Genomic DNA, 16,560 nt, shown 5'->3' on the forward strand with positions numbered 1-16,560 from the left:
CCATTTCAGGGCGCGGGGCGGCCCTCAGAGCGCCGGCCGTGGCGGTGGCCCCTGCACCCGCCCCTTCCCAGAGCGGTGCTGCCTTCGCGGCTGGTTTCACCAGCACGTGCGAAACATTCGGTCACCAGCGCCGGGGACTGCTGTGCTTAAGCAGCAGACTGTATCTCAGAGCAAAAAGTCTGTTTCCTGAGAAAACGCCTGGAAATTTAACCTGGCTTCCTTAAGTAGTCGTTACAACAATCTTAACGTGAACACAATATTATGGGTAGGAGCTAACCCACAGAATCACCTAATAGGACACGCTTAAAATAGTTATTTGCTTCCAATATTTCTATTACTAATACAAAGTTTTTCCAGAACAGAAGCAAAGTAGTAATGTAAGCCTAAATACTAGGCTAAATTCAGTTAATTCTGAAGTTATCTCAGCCTTTCCCCAAGCCGCAAGCACGCGCGCGGGATGCTTCCCGCTGCGCTATGCCCGTCGGACCCGGACCGCTTCCTCCCGGCCCTTCCCAGCGGTGCGGGAGGCTGCGCTCGCAGCCCCGCACCTGAGCAAGCCCTCTGCCTTCTCACAGTTCCTGTTCCAAGCCTGGGACGTGAGAAATGGTCGCTCACCTTTGCCTCGCCGCTGCCTGTCAGCCGAATCATTGCACTGGGAAGAGCCGGGGATGCCTTTGCAGGCGCATTCCCAGCATCACGGACTGTGTGCTCCATGCTGTGCAGGATTGGTGCTGGTTTTTCCAGTGCCTGCTGGGTTCTCCGAGCCTGCTGTGGCGAGACCCAGCATTTCATTTTAACTCATGGTAGGTCTAAGCAGCCTCTTTCACTGTGAGGTTTGCAGGAAATAGTATGCGGTAACCTAAAAAGAAAGACTAAATGACAACATGAGTAAATATGAGTAACATCTGCGGGTAGCACATGGTTTGCTTTGCTATGACAGCAGCAAATAGGATGACTGGAAAACATCAGAAGTGAGAAGATTCAGCAGCAAGAAGCGAGCTGGCTTTCTCCAGCATAGCTCAGGAAATCACACTAACGTCAAAGCTGGCAGAAAATATGTTTGTGAGTTATACGCAGTAGGGCAATTACATGCAAGATGTGCATTTTGTCATCCTTATATAAATCTGCATATTTCAGTACTATCAGAATATGTTACCCAAGTTAACACTTTATGCTAGTGGCAATACAGGAGCAGGTCCGCAGTCAGAGAATGTACTTGTGGTGCGAAGGCAGAGCTCAGGTGGGATTTCCCATGCTCAGGCACCAAAGCGTTCATCAAAGATTTACCTTTGAACTCTGGTAACATTTTCATCCATAATGGGTGATCCACCTGCTGGCATCCTCTGAAGTGACATGATATTGACTCTGAATTGCTTTTCTCATTCTTTATTTTCCTTCCATGAGCTTTTCTTCAGTGTCACATTTGCTATATTTCACTTTACTGCAGTGCATGGATCCTCTGTCATGCATCTGTATGGCAGTAGTCATCTACTCAGCATATTGTGGGTTTGCGGTTTGTCGCTTTGCTTTGGGTTCCCTGAACTCTTTTCATTCCCTCCGCTTGCCTAAGGGCCGCTGCAGGGCTATGATGTGCCCCATGGGCAGATCTGCCCGTAAGCGGGCCCTGCTGCGGGTACGGCCCTCGTGAGCAGCACGGTCCCATCAAGGAAGTCACTGACGCAGAGCGCTCCACCCTCCACGTCTAGCTGTGTGAAAACATCCTCCTTAACCTCTGTCTCCCTCGCACGGAGGCACCAGGCCTTGGCGCCCCAGGGCACGGGCGGCCCGGTGCCGGGGGCACACGGAGCACCCCGGCCGGGCGCCCCATGGTCCTCACTGCACCCACGAAGCAGCGCACGCGAGGCGCAGCGCCAGCTCCCTGCCGCCAGTGTGAGAAAGGGCGCCCGAGAGCCGCCCCAAAAGCACGGGCAAGTGCACAAGGGATTTCCTCAGCGCTGGGAAACCATTCTCGGGGCGGCTGTGTCTCTGGTCGTGGCTGCCTCAAGACAGTTCTCCAGGTCGTGGGCACGGGTTCCCCGCTAAGAGCCATCAAGAACAAATGAAGTGACCCGATGCTCACAGAGCGGCTCCTCCTCCTGCGCCCATCCGAGTGCCCTCAGACTCCTCTGAGGTCCAGCGGCTCCGGTGCAGCTGTGCTCTGACAAGAGCAGGGCAGACATGGAACACGTCAAACCTTTCTGTCACCCACAGAGATAAAAACAGCTGCCAAGAGAGGCCCAGGCTGCGCTGTCACTCTGTGCTGCTCGCCTCAGCTGGGCCTTGCACACCACCAGCCCCGGGGCGAAACACCCATTTCCCAGAGCAGAACAGTTACTGTTTTTACAGGTAAAATGATGGCCTTTATGACACACAGCACATGATTTGCTTCTGTTACAAGGCTAGACAAGCCTCTGCTCTGTCATTCTCTAGTTCTGCGGAGTGGCCGCTGAGGCCGTGCTTCCAGGGCAGGCCACTGCAAGCCCCCGGTATGGAGAAGAGCGGGGAGGCAGCAGGGGAAGGAGAAGAAAAAACAGCTGCAGCTCCCTGAGGTTCAAGCAGCGACCAGGACCCCGAGCTGGAGGGCAGCAGTCACGCGGGCCAGACGTGTGCATTTCCTCAGATGTCTTGAGCATCTTGCATAGACCCAAAAAGTTGCCCAGCCCTGGGTGATTTCTGGTAAGCCCATTCCCCAGCACAGTGCGTTGTCCTGGCCATAGGCCTCTGGAAAGGCAGATAGCAAGAGCCCTCGATATTTGCACAGAGCAACCCATAACGTTCTTTGGGGCTTCTTTGTAGGAGATCAAAGGAACCATGGATTCCTCAAACTTGACCTGAAAAATCAACTTGCAACACTCTAAAGCCAAGGTGTTCAAGCTAGATGCTAATCTTCACATCAAATAGGTCACTCGTGCTTGGTGTTCATTTGCCTTGCAAATATCCTATAGTTACATGCTGGGTCCCTCCCCACTCACTTAAATGAGTAACTCCACCCCAAAAAAGAAGAACTTTTGCTGAAACTGCTGGAGGAGAGAGATCTTGCCCCTGAAACCATGGGGCCTGTCAGCTACTCCTCAGAGACCTATGACTTGGTGAGTGCGAACTGGTTTTGCTCGTCTGAGCAGAGCGCGGGGGGAGCAGGTAGAGCTGGGTGGGTTCAGAGACAGGACTCTCTGTGTGCCCATCGTCTGCCCGTCCTTTTAGAAGAGACAGAGCTTGAGCCGTCACATCGACGCAATTGGACCTCACGTCCCTTAAAGCCGGGCTTGACCAATGAGGCGACTGCAGCGGTGCCTGTGGTGAACTCGCGTAACGTTGTTGTAGCTAGCATGGATAGGAGACGTTCCCCCGTCGGAAGCTGCATCATTGCTGGGACCGTAGGCTTAAAGTGCTGAGCCCGAGCACTGCCGTCACCTGGGGACCAAGAGGGCAGCCGGTGTCGGGGCAGACTGTCCTACACTGCGAGCTCCTCCGAGAGCTCTTCCTCCAGATCCTGTGGAGGAAAGTGTCTGTCCTCTGCCGCCTTGTTCTTTGCACGGTCATGCACATCCCCATGATGTGGGTGTAAAACACACAATTTGTGAGTCAGTAGTGTTTTCTACCAATTTGCAGTGGCATAAATGACTGGGCACGGCACAAAGCCCTGGAAATCTCACGTAGTACCTTCAAATAGCAGGAATAGCAAGGGAAGCCACAGTGATATCTCTCTGCATGTGAAGACTCTGCACTATTAGATACGCTCCTACCGCCTGCTTGCTATCTCTAGGCTGCCTTAGACCCTGCGGAAAAGAGGAAAACACAGTGCCTTTATGAGAGAGGAACTTTAAAAGGGAAGATGCTTTGAAAAATTCCCATAGTTGGGACTGATGACACAATCTGTCCTGTAGTTCTCTCCCCAAAGTTTGTAAGTAAGTGGAATACAACAGCTGTATCCTTTAGAATATGCCATGCTGTCCAAGGGGAAGTCCACTGCGGTGCTATCATTAGCTAGGCTTTCAAATGTCAAACTCAGAGTTTATATTTTAATACACCGTCCCTCTGCAGAAAACCTCAGGTTTTGCTTAGTTTCTGGTAAAAGAAAAAAGCTGGACTTGTATTTTCCCCACTTTTTCTGTCCATTCTCCAGTGTGTTGAGAAGAAGAGAAAAAGAGAGAAGATGGCAGGAAAAAATCCCTAAAACCATTTTTTTTTTTCTGAGTCACCTCATCCAAAATCCTGTGTGACCAATTTCTGTTTCCTTTAGAGGTTTTTTTTTTTTGGTTGTTGTTATTATTTTTTTTTCTGTGGGAGATGCTTCTCACTGACCTCTGCTGAATCTCAGTGCCAGCTCTAATGTTTGGCCACAGGTTAAAACCAAACTCCCTTTTTCATCTCCTTGTTGATTCATTATTTCCCCCAGTCTTTCCACTGCAATTTATCGTACGAACAGAAAACCAGCTGAGATTAACTGTGCTGTCCATCTGTCTGCAGTGTATCACAGGCTCAAAACCAGCAGCTGCTTGTGGCAAAACAATGTAGTTGTTTAACACAGGCAAATTAAACGGCACCGGGATTTGTTGTTCGTTTGCAATGCTTCCCAGAAGCCCAGGTGAGCAACTTCACCTCCACTGAAAATCATTTTGAGGCCCCCTCCTGAAAGGAGAAATACAGCTAATTTGGGGGCCCCGGGGGAACCATCGTGTGCGGCACCTTTTCGGAGCATCTTTTCCCAGACTCACTGGGGAGTTTGCGGCACGCGGTTCCCACCTCCCTTTCCCTGGAGCCCGGCTGTGCCTCCCTCTCTGGGAGAGGCTCTTTGGGTCACGCACAAGCCAGGCCACGTGCGCGTTGGCGCTGCTGCGTGTTGCCCTACTTGTACCGTGTCGGTGCATGGGCAGCCTCCGCGGGGGTTTGCAGAAAAGGCCTCCTTCCTGCCATATGGAAGCGGCCATATAAACCCTCCGTGCATGGCTCCTAGCATGTCAACAGGAAAGGGACAGTCCACCCACTGACCAAGAGAGAAATGAAAACGGTCACAACGGTTATGCTGGAAACGCTCTTAACCTCAGCACTGTCCAGCAAGTGCAGCAAGGGCCTAGTCTAAAATCAGAGTATTTATAGGAGCGATTGGCTATGGAGCACTGTGGAAACCTAACGTGCCAAAAATTACAACTCCGTTTCCCCATAGAAAAATTATTTGCCAGTTAAACCTTCCACAGCTGCACATGAGGCAATCAAATTGCAGAAAGGCTCCCGAGTTCTTCGTGTATGAGGTGCTGAAGGTCAGGTTTTGTTACAGTAGGACTAATGTGACTCAAGAGCCAGGAGGGCACCTGCATTTCAGTACTGTGGCATTTCAACCAGCTTTGCTTTTATGCATCAGTTTTAGCCATCAGTTACACATGCTTTTATACAGAACCGGCAGGGACACAAGCAGCAGAAATGGTCAGTAACTTTCAGCACTCTGTGCTGCTGCGGGTGATTTCAGATTTAAATCTTGGGAATGAAATATGCTTCTCTAGACCCTGGCAGGGACTAGAAGGAATTACTCGCATGGAAAAATCCCTCATGCTGTACAAGGTGCTTCTCTTTTGCAGCCAACTGCTTTGGTCGTTGGCAGTTGCAGGGAACCGAGAAAAGCAGCTGACATTCAGAGGCCCGACCAGCTCTGAAACGGGGCTTAGAGGGGAGAACGGGATCCCTGCACAAAGAGCAGGAGGAAGGCGCTTCCCGCTGCTGCAGCTCCTGGCCTCCCTGTGCTGCTCAGCTACAGGGAAAGGCTCCGCTCCATCTTCCCCCTCACGTCTCCGGCTGCTAATGCATTGCAGGAGACCTGTGCAAAGACTGCCCGCATGCACACGTTTCCCTTCTCCCGTCCTAAATCCGATCCCTGAAGATACAGCAAGTGGCCAGCACAAGCTGCAGCCACCTGCTTCCAGCCCTAGAAATGAGAAGCACAGCAGGGCGCCCCCAAAGCCTTGCTGTCCCTTGGCTCGTCACATGGAGCGCCGCTCCTGCCGCCCTGAGCCCTGCCCCGCTCGTCTCAGCCCGGACTCTTGCTTTTCGTCGTCTCCTATTTGTCTCTCACTGGTCTCTGTCCGCTGCCACCCACACTCGCTGCTCGGAGATGCACATGAGAGGACGCCTTAGACAAGGCTCGGTGCACGCTTCCCTTGCCCGAGGCGAGGAGCTTACAGTAAGAGCCCTACCTGCCATCTTATCAGTGATCAGATGGTGGCTGATAGCGGCACCGAGCCTGCACATCTCCAGCTCTGACAAAAAGGTGCTGCTGAAAAACGCACCGCAGCTGAGGTGCCTGAGCTCTCCTTGCACTGCCCATCGCCTTCAGAAGCGCCCGATGCGACACCAGGCATCGTTCCAGCAAGCCAGGCAGCAGGTCCAGCCGTTTCGCATCTCCGCCTTTTCCCTGCAAAACACAAACCCTCCAACCTCTCTCCAACTAAATTACCCATTCGAGCACACTCTTCTTTCAGTGCTTTCCAGCATGCTCCCCCTCAGCCCCAAGCAGAGCTCTATAGCAAACTGCAAAGATTTTTGGTTTGAGGTGTTGTGTGGTGGGGAGGGGAACCTCGGAAGCACCCGGCCCTGGGCTGACTGTATCCACAATGCTGTAAGTATAGAACAGCAGCTGTCCTTGCCCATGGCCAAGGACACCTAGAAAGAGGTGCCCCTGCCACGCCGAGATGCCTCTCGAGCCCGAGATCACGGAGCTGCAGGATCTGCCAGTGGCCTGCTTCACATTCAAGGATCTTGCCCTGTCCAACACAGCCCCTCATTTCTGTGTGCGCTGATAACTCCTGACCCAGTGTCCAGGGAGGTGCTAGATAGGAAATAGCTTCAAGACAGAGAGAATACAGGTTGGGAGGGATTTCTAAAGTGTTGTGGCTTTTTTTTTTTTTTTTTTTTTAAGCAGTAATTCCCATGTTTCAGAATCACAAAATAAACTGGAAGCAGAGCTATTGTTTGTGCATAGGGCTGTTGCTCACCCAAGGCAACAGTCCTCCTGTTACTTTAGACAAAGACAGCCCTATGCACTTGTGCTTGAGATACCGGGGAGGGCAGAGGGAGATTTCCTGCCCTCCCAGGGCATCAACTCCTACCCTTTCAGCAGGAGGAACTGTGGTATCACAGCACAGCTCGAGCACTGAGAGGCACAGAGCCAGCAGGGAAAGGGACCCTGGCGACTCCCACAGTGTCGGGGAGCGATGCGAAGTGGACTCAACACCACTGCACCCCGTGCACAGGCTGGGCACCCCTTGAAGCCGTGTAAACGCTCTTAGCAAAACAAAGCAGCTAGAGATAACTGCAGCGCCACTTTACCCCAGAGAAGCACGCGAAGAGGTGGCCAGCACAAGGCCTAAGGAAACGCTGCCACCCTTTTCTAGCTGGGGACAGTGCGGGGCTCGGGGCTATGCAGTCTGTTGGCCAAGCAGCATGTGGCTGGCGGCGGGGGGGAGGTGAGGAAAGTGACAAAAAAAAATAGCTCCAGAACTGTTTAAAGTGGGGCTAATATTTTTAGCTGGGAACTTTGGCTGATGGGGGAAGGTGCAGCAGGTGCAGGCGGCTACAGCTGGCAGTGAAAGGTATGAAAGCAGCGAGCAGAGACTTCCGCTGTGGTTGATGCCGGAGTCTCAGCGCGGGTCTCCAGAGAGGTGTGGGTGGGGAGCTCGCGGCACCGCTGCCTGGGGAGCCCTCCCCGTTCTGTCAGCGAGCGCTGCGCCTCCTGCCCGCTCTGCTTCTGCCTGCGCTGCCCTGCGCCTTCCGCGACGTGCCCAAGGCCAGCACCGCTGCGCCCATCACCAGGCTCCCGAACGCGCAGGACGCACGTAGCACCTCACCTCTGGGCAGCACGAATCGCACCCGTAGCGGTGCTCTCATGCTGCCCGTGCTGGGGGTCATGGACCGAGGGGCTGCTTCCAAGCGCCCTGTTTTCCAGACGCCCTTTCCCACTGCGGCTGTTTGTAGCTGGTGCAGAGCCAAGGTTGCCAGCGCTCTGAGCACTCAGAAAGCGATCGCAGGGCGCAGAGAAGGGCACGGAGCGGGAGCCGCGGGCAGAGGCTGGAAGGGACAGGGTGTCCGAGTCCAGCCACGCAACCTGTGGCAGGGAGGCAGGGAGCCTGAACACAGCAGAGCCCTGCGCTGTGTGGCAAGCAAACGGCCAGCAGAAACCTGCTCAGTGAGAAGCGAAAGATGAACCGATTCTCTCTGGCTACCAGAACATCCCAAGATATGTTAGCCAAGAATTACAAACAGAGCAATGGCGCATAGATTCAGCCCCACTTTTAGAAATCAGGACAGCCCTCTCCACACACTGCTGCCGTTGGTGGGCCTGGGCCCAGAGGGGCATCCCGGGCCATCGCTCCAAGGGCAGCCGCCCGCTCCCTCTGCAGCAGGCGAGGGCTCCCCGTCGTGCTGCGCGACCGGGGCGCTGGTCCAGGGCCGCCCGTCCTGTTGGTGCACTCGATGCGCAGGCGTCTTCCTGCCCTCCCTCCGTAACCAGACTCTCTCTGTTCCCCAGAGCCAGGTGGAGCTGAGCGGTTACTACGAAGCCGAGAACAGCACCCCGTCTTTGGACGGCTACTTCTGCTTCAACCCAGCTTCCTCTGTGGTTGGCAACCAGAGAGATCCTTTCAGAAAGATCTTCATGCCCCTCATCTATCTGCTGATGTTTGTGCTGGGCACCATGGGCAATGCCCTGGTGCTCATCATACTAGAGAGGTTCAAGCGGTCTCGCACTACCACCGAAAGCTTCCTCTTCCACCTCACCCTGGCCAACCTGGTACTGCTGCTCACCTTCCCCTTCAGCGTCGTAGAGAGCTTGGCCGGGTGGGTGTTTGGGACCTTCCTCTGCAAAATCCTTAGCGCCGTCCACAAGATCAACTTCTACTGCAGCAGCATGCTGCTGGGCTGCATCGGGGTGGACCGCTACCTGGCCATCGTGTACGCAATCCACACCTACCGCAAACGCAGAGCTCGCTCCATCCACCTCACCTGCGTGGGCGTCTGGCTCTGCTCCCTGCTCCTCACCTTGCCCGATCTCATCTTCATGGAAGTCTGGACGGACGAAAGCAACCGCAGCATTTGCTATTTTCCACTGGTTGGGATTCATGGCAACAACGCGTGGCTCGCAACCCGCTTTCTGTACCACATAGTGGGTTTCTTTGTGCCCCTGCTGGTCATGTGCTACTGCTACATGGCCATTGTGAGGGCCCTGTGTCAGTCCCAGCGCCTGCAGAGGCAGAAGGCTGTCAGAGTAGCCATTCTGGTGACAGGCGTGTTCCTGCTCTGCTGGAGCCCGTACCACATCGTCATCTTTCTGAACACACTCGCCAAGCTGGAAGCCTTCAGCAAGGACTGCCTGCTGGAAGATCAGCTGGACACGGCCATCATGGTGACGGAGGCCATTGGCTTCACACACTGCTGCCTCAACCCCATCCTCTACGCCTTCATTGGGGTCAAGTTCCGCAATGACTTCTTCCGCATCCTGCAGGAGCTCGGCTGCATAAGCCAGGAGACCCTGCAGGAGATTCTGGAGGTCACAAGGAAGGGCAGTGGCATCGAGTCTGACAATACCACTTCCATCTCCACTTTCTAGCCCAGGAAGGCCAGGTGGGGGGTAGAAATGGCCTTCCCAGAGGCCCAGTCTCAGCTCTAGCTTTCACAAGTGTCCCCACCACTTTCTTTGCTCCCCAGGAAACTGAGGTCTGACAGCCACTTAACAACACACTTCTGCCAGACACTCCTTCCGATTTGTCTGGTTCAAGCGCAGAGACACATCTCCCTGGCAGCTCTTGGCAAACGCTGGCTCTGCCTGATGGTGGCACTCCAGTAGGGCTGGATGAACCCAGGCAGGCTGAACCTGATCCGTCACCTCTCCCTCCAAGCGCTGACTGCAGGAGCCCTGCGCACGGAGCCAGGCTCAGGACTGTGCCGTGAAGGAGCAGCCGGGTAAAGGCAGCTGTGGCCATGAGTGAGGACTGAGGACAAACCAGGCGGGTGTCCAGATCATCTGCTCCGGTCACTAGAGAGGTGCGTGAAGGAAGCAGCTCACGTGGCTCACTTACCGCAGGCAGCTGGAGCGAGGGATACAAGTAGAACCAGAGGGGGCCATAGAACTAATTCCAGTAATATGGGCACAAGGGGTGGGACAGACTGTGCCTGGAAAACTGCTCCTCCTGATGCACAGTGTGCCCTGCCCAGTCCTGCTGCAACAGCCCCCACGTGTGGCACATGAATCTTCCCAATGCTGCTCGTGCCAGGAGACCCTGCTGCCAGCCTCAAAGGTTTGGCTGCCACAGATCCCTCTCCTGGCATCTGACACATCTCGCCCTGCTCGCTTCGCTCTCTTACTGCTGGCAATAGCTCCTGTGAGTGGACTTTCCAAAGCAAACGGCTGAGCACGCGGATGTTTTCTTTCAAGCAAGAATACTGTCTGAATCTGACCAACATCTGCAGTCCCGTGACGGGGCACAGAGAAGTGGCACCACTTATCCTTGTGAGGTGAAGGTGTGAGTTTCCTTTTGCAGCAGGTCAAACTAATCTCGCGGGTTCTGAGAGCAGAGTGCCCTTATCCCGGAGCAGGGCAGATCACAGAAGGGAAAGAGCTAATGTTTGTTTTTCGTGGGCAGAGAGAGAACACAACTTTTTGCTTCGCTTTCAGATACTCTTGCTCTACCTGCATCTGTAAGGCTTCTAGAAGTCTCCTGTGTTCAGGTTTACACAGAACAAACCCGGGCGCTGCTCTTGCTCTGAGCCATGGCTATTGCACCTGCCCAGATCAGGTCTTCTCGGTGACAGTTCGCTCCAAAATAAGAGTGGCAGTTTTACACCATCGTAACTTTCCCGCTGCAAGCTGGCATACCGGGCAGCCCGAGCAGACTTGTTTTGCCTGCTGCTTCCTGGGAGGTGTTGCCACAGCAGTGTGTGCACAGCGTTACAGCCTTACATTTTTTTGGTAGCTAAGCATTACTTCAGCCCAAACTGTTTGTTAGAGTTAACAGCTAGAAACCATCACACCAGAGCGAACCTAATCGCAAGCCTAACAAGCGTATGTTAAACACAGCTCTACCAGTCAGCTCACCTTTCAGGCAGTCAGGATGGTATTAATTCTACTGCTGCAGCAAGAATTTTGTACTAAAACCACTTTGCAGCTCAAGCTGCTAACAAAATGCCCACTTACCATCCAGCTTTGCCAAATCCAAGGGCGCTCTGAAAAGACGAATTGCTGTGCAAGGGCTCGCATTTGACCTGTTCAGCTCAAGCGAAGATCTGGGTAAGTTGCTTACAAATTCTCGTGCGAGGAGAAAACTCTTCAGAGTTTTATACCAATCGGGAGCAGTCCAGCATTCCCTGTGGCGCTGCATCGTCACTGCTGAAACCTTCAGGTAGCAGCGGCTGCGACTGTCCGAGCATGCGCGCGCAGCAGAGGAAGAAAAGCTCTTGGAAGTTGGTCTTTTCTACCTCCACGTTGCTACTGGCCAATGGTGCAGCTGCATCGTTAGCACCTCACTCATCTCCCACCTCAGACGGGAATTATGTCCACACACAAACAGTACTGAAGAAACAAACAGTCACACTGTATGTAAATCATTAGTGTCCATGAAGTAAAAGGGAAATCTGCGCACAAAATATGGGTGAACGGGTAGTGCACCGTTTTTTTTCCTGTAGTTCTTAGTACTGGCATCCTGTTACACTTTTAGATGGTCTATAATAAACAGTTAAATAAAGAAATGTCTCTTCTTCCCTTGTATTGTGCTCATCAGCAGTTGCCAGCGTTGCTTTTGAAAAGGAAGCGCTCCGGAGAACACTGAGCGGGTTGATCACACCTTTCTGCCCATTCGCACCCCGAGCCGCAGACCTTGCACATCTACATGAAAGACTTCCTCAGATTTCTGCCGCTCGGTGCGGCAGATGGCTCCACTGGGCTAGGAGATGGCCAAGTCCCACATTTAGCGCTCTGCTTTACAGCGGCTCCTTCACTAACTGCAGCACTTCCTACCGCTGCTTTACAGCAGCTGCTAACCCTAGTGAAAACCTACCCTCGAACTCGTGTTCGGATTTGCCAGCCTTGGGGCTTTCCGTGGAGCCGGGCAGATGCTTTAGCGGGAGACCCTTCCCGCTGCAAACCGCAGGGCAGCTCAGGAGCACATGGGACCCTGCGGCCGGTTGCCTCCGTCGTGGTCACAGGAGACACGGGCATGCGGTGGAGAGCCCACATTGGTGGTGCTGCCACTAAGGGCTCTGGGACAAGACAGCGTCTTAATTCTCATTCATAACGTCTTACAACACACTGTGATTCTTCTCTCTGTCCTGGACTGGGCCTTAAGGAGTGCAGCCGGTGTCTTGCAGGGCGGCAACGTGAAAGCAGGGAGCTCTCCTTTCACCTCACAGGAAGCAGCTTTCCACTCCGCAAACCCCCCTGTGCCTCCTCCCCACGGCTCTAACCGCGTCCCGTGCCTGGGCCCAGCTAGGTCCCAGCGGACACTTGTGCTGCCCGGCTCGCCGCGGCCCTCGCGCACGCAGCCCGACTCCCTCGCGGAGCTTTGCCAGGCCCAGACCCGCACCTCGCGGCCGGGCGAGACAGGAAGGCTCTGCTCCCTGCAGGAAGGGGCCGAGCGCCCCGCGGGATGGGCTCTGCTGCAGGCCCTGCGGCGAGCAGGGGATGGCGGGGTGCACGGCACCGCGGTGCAGAGCTGACATAGCCCGCGTGACGCAGGCCCGGGCTGGGCTACATGGGACTGGACAGCCCAGAGAAAGCCCCGAGCCCTCCGAGGAGGGGCCCGCTACGCCTCCCGCAACACTGCGATGCTCCCCGCGTTCCCTGGGGCACAACGGAGCCGCTCAAGAGAAGAAGCCACCGGGGCGTTTCAGCAGAGCATCCTGCTGCGCGCCGTCGTCACGCGGTGCGGGCAGGCAGCGAGGCACGAGCAGCGCGAGCCAGGGAACGCATGAATGAACGCGCGCCCGGCCGTGCTGCGTGGAAGGGGCTCTCCCCGCGCCCTCCCACGTCTTCTGACATCCCCTCTGCTGCGACTCAAACGCGGTTTCGTTTTCCTCATCAAGAAGAAAGGCCTCGCCCCAGGCTCCCAGCACTAAACAGCTGCTCGTGCGCTTCACTGTCTCTACTGCTGCCTGCAGTTTCTTCCTTGCTTGGAGCTGAGATGGCTCTGGACGTGCCTTGCTGTGTTGGCCAGGGCCCATGTTTTCAGGACCAAGACAGGGCAACACAAGCAGCTGTGGCAGGACATGTGAAACAGAACGTGCATTTCACCCGAGACAGCTTCCGCAGCCTTCTGCCCCTAGCAGTTCCCCACACGGCCCAGCTCAGCAGTCACCTGGAGACAACACGACGCTTGCTCGCAGCTACAAGCACAGAGCCCGTTTCCCAGTTGCCTCAACACCGGGGCCAGCACCGCATTTCCCTGGCCTCCAGCTGCTGAGAGGCCTCTTCGCACAGGGGAGCTGCACGAGCCTCGCCAGGCTTGCAAGACTCGAATTAGTCAGCACAGCACCAAGCCACGAGCTCTGGTTTTGAATCAAGAGAGCTTCAGAGGTCAGCGCAGACCCAGAGGAGGCTGCGAGCAGCTCCGAGCACCCTGCCAGGGTGCACCTCTGCACTGAGGAGCAGAGCAGCTCCTACCCACCTGCCTTGATTTCCCACCATCTAGCACAGTCGAACGCCTGGAGGAGCCTGACCTGGAGCAACTTGTACTCAGTTCAGTTGGTCTCCCAGCCTTATGGACCGGCCACCCTTCTCTCTGTCTATTCTGACTTCCCAGTTACTTGTCGTCAAAGGGACACTCTGCATCCCCTGTGTGCAAGCTAGTGGTGGCCAGGGAGCACGCCAGCTTTGTCAGGTCCTGAAATGCCTCAGAGCAAAGGGGAAGTGCGCGGCTCCAGAACCAGCAGGCAGCTTTGGCAGCCTCCCCTACCTGTCGTCTCCCTGCTGGGCTGTCCTTTCTGGGCCTCTCTGTGCCCGCGTGGCCGCTCCGGGTGCTCCCTGATGCTTGGCCTTCCCTTCCCATGCGGCCTCGTGCATTCCCCCTGCACCCACCCGGGTGGACTGTCCTGTCCTGCCTCAGGTGAGGGGCTGGCTGGAGGGGGTCCCTGGTCTGAGCTCAGCTCTCACTGCCCGCAGCGGCCGATCGCTCCCCGCTGCTCAGACAAAGTGCCAGGGTAGTGACGTGCAGGCCCTCACAAAGCGCCGGCATCCCAGCTCCCCAGGCAGCCCGCAGCACCTTGTGAAGAGCAGGATCGTCCTTTGGATGGAGGTGCATAATAACTGCTTGAAAGCTGCAGCAGATGGGACCGTCAGCACTGGCAGCAGCACTTGCACCTCAGCCAAACAGCTGGGCCTCACCAGCTCTCCCGTGGAGCACGGGTAACAAGGAGCCAGTGTGCTCAGAGCAACTGGAGAGACAGGATTTACAGCAAGGAGGAAGGGACACGCGGGAAGGAGGCTGCTTCTTTCCTTGCAGTTATTTATCCGCAGCCGGTTGCAGACGACCGCCTCAAGCCAGAGGAGCCGCAGAGCGCAGGAAGCCAGAGCCACGCACGGTCCGAGCGCAACGCAGGGCTGCAGGGCAGGCTCCCGTCGCATCCCGAGGGAGCGCACGCGCACGCAGAGCCGGAGAAACACAAACCAGCCCCCTTCAGAGACCACAGCAAACGCTGCTAAGAACAGTCACTGCCATGAAATGCACGGGAAGGAAACTCCAACTGCAGTAAAATGTCCACCTGATGCACATAACTTACGCACAGACAACTTCTTTCTCCTTCCAAAGAGGCCCTCACGTCTCAAACACAGCAGCTGACCGACGGAGACGTGTTTGCGTTGCAGGCAGCTGAGCTCTTCCCATCAGTGCCAGCCTGTTGCTGCGGGTCATACGGCTCGAGCCCTCAGAGACAGCAGGCCGAGCACACCTGCTTGTGCCCCTAGAGAAAAGCACACAGACCACTGAAGACAGGCACAGGGATCAGGTTTTGAAATTTGTCTTTTTAATAAAAAGGCACCTATAAAACAGGTCAATACATTACAGGCAGCACAGATACCCAAAAACAAGCCTAAAAATTGTTTCAAATAAAAACCAATAAGATGTCTTCACATATTGTATTTATATATTTATATTTATATATATATTTATATAATGGTACAAAATGACTGGGGAAGTTTCTCCATGGGATGACAGAGAACGGGTCAGTCACCATTACCTCAACGTGAAAGCTAATTCCGGTGTGTGATCATCTGACGTTTGGGAAGATGCAGTTTCCCAATGTTTACTTTGGGGAGGGGGGGGAGCGGGAAAAACACTGTGAAGTCATGGCTAAAACATGGGCAAACCTTTTCACTGTGATTGATTAGGCGGAGTGAGTACACAGAACTCAAGCTTAGAAGCCGAGCAAAAAACTGCAAGACACAAGACTAGACACAGCTCACGGCAGTGGGCAACCGGCCGATGGCAAACTCTGCCCGGGTCCAGCACGGGTTGGCTGACACTCAGCTCGGGAGAAGCTCCCGCCGTCCTGCTGTCAAGAGCCGCGGCCGGCAGCGGTGCCGGGCGCCGAGGGCGGCTGCCCCGCACTCGCCGCCCCTGCTGCCCGCTCTGCCACCACGGAACGCGGGGCACGGCGCCTTGGGGGCGCGTGGCTCTAGGGCCCTACCTGCTGCTCCGAAGGCGGGTCAGCATTTCCCTTCTGTATCCAGAGCTGCGGAGTTCAAAGGCTCAGCTGCTTCTGACTCACTTCTCCCTGCAGGACGGGCCCTCCTCCCAGCAGGCGGGCAGGGCAGCGCCGCGCGTACCGGGGAGCCCCCGACGCTGCGCGGAGCCTGCGGGCTCCGGCCGGCGCGGGACGAGGAACGGCCGCTGCCCGAGCGAAGACGGGAAGCCCCAGGCAAAGCTCTCAGCTGCGCTGGGTGAAGGCGACAACAACAAGACAGCAGCTGTCTACAGACAAACAGAAAACATTTTTTATAGAAAATATTATGGCTTCAAATTAACCGAGTCTAGCTGGTGGGTGACGGGCAAGGTTGGGGGCTGGCATCGGTATTGCGATGTTTACAACAGAACACCAGCGGCCAACGTCCCAAGGCGCAGCCAAGAGAAGCCAAGGCCTTTCCAGCAAGCCGGGCTTAGCAAGGGCCTCGTCTGCTCGAGCCGCCTCCGCCTCATGCACTCCGAAGGACGGGGAACGCTGCCAGGCCCAAGGCTGGCGTACCCAGCCCGCGCTGAGGACTGCTCCTCTTCGCTCGAATTGCCAAGCACCCGCCGGCCTTCTCCAACAGCCTGCACCCCATGAAAAGCTTGGCCTTTCCCTCACTATTCCGCTACGTCCCTTTCTGAAAGCCCTTTCCTCCGTGCGACAGCGAGTAGGGAAAGGCGAGCTCCGCTGTGAGAGGTAGTACACTAAATCTGGCTTTGCAGAGAGAATCCTCCAACTGGTGTTTGTCTGGCAATCAAATGCCTTGTTCACAGTGGGATGCCCATAGGGTACACCAAGCTGGAACGTGGTCCCTGCTGTAATCCAGAGATGCTGTGCATGCAGGAGGGAGAGCGTGTGCTTAAC

At 55.3% G+C, this 16,560-nt stretch overlaps 1 protein-coding gene across 1 annotated transcript; it reads left to right on the top strand.

Annotated features, from left to right (window-relative positions):
• The first annotated feature begins 2,820 nt into the window (after positions 1 to 2,820).
• Positions 2,821 to 9,592, top strand: CXCR5 (C-X-C motif chemokine receptor 5). Its single transcript, XM_010216285.2, has 2 exons — positions 2,821 to 3,089; positions 8,516 to 9,592. The coding sequence occupies exons 1-2, from the start codon at positions 3,051 to 3,053 to the stop codon at positions 9,590 to 9,592; spliced, it is 1,116 nt and encodes a 371-aa protein (XP_010214587.1). The 5' UTR covers positions 2,821 to 3,050.
• Positions 9,593 to 16,560: the final 6,968 nt, after the last annotated feature.

Source organism: Tinamus guttatus, unplaced genomic scaffold (assembly GCF_059628265.1).
Source record: "Tinamus guttatus ecotype Peru unplaced genomic scaffold, ASM5962826v1 Tinamus_guttatus_pri_ptg000057l, whole genome shotgun sequence".
Lineage (NCBI taxonomy): Eukaryota > Metazoa > Chordata > Aves > Tinamiformes > Tinamidae > Tinamus > Tinamus guttatus.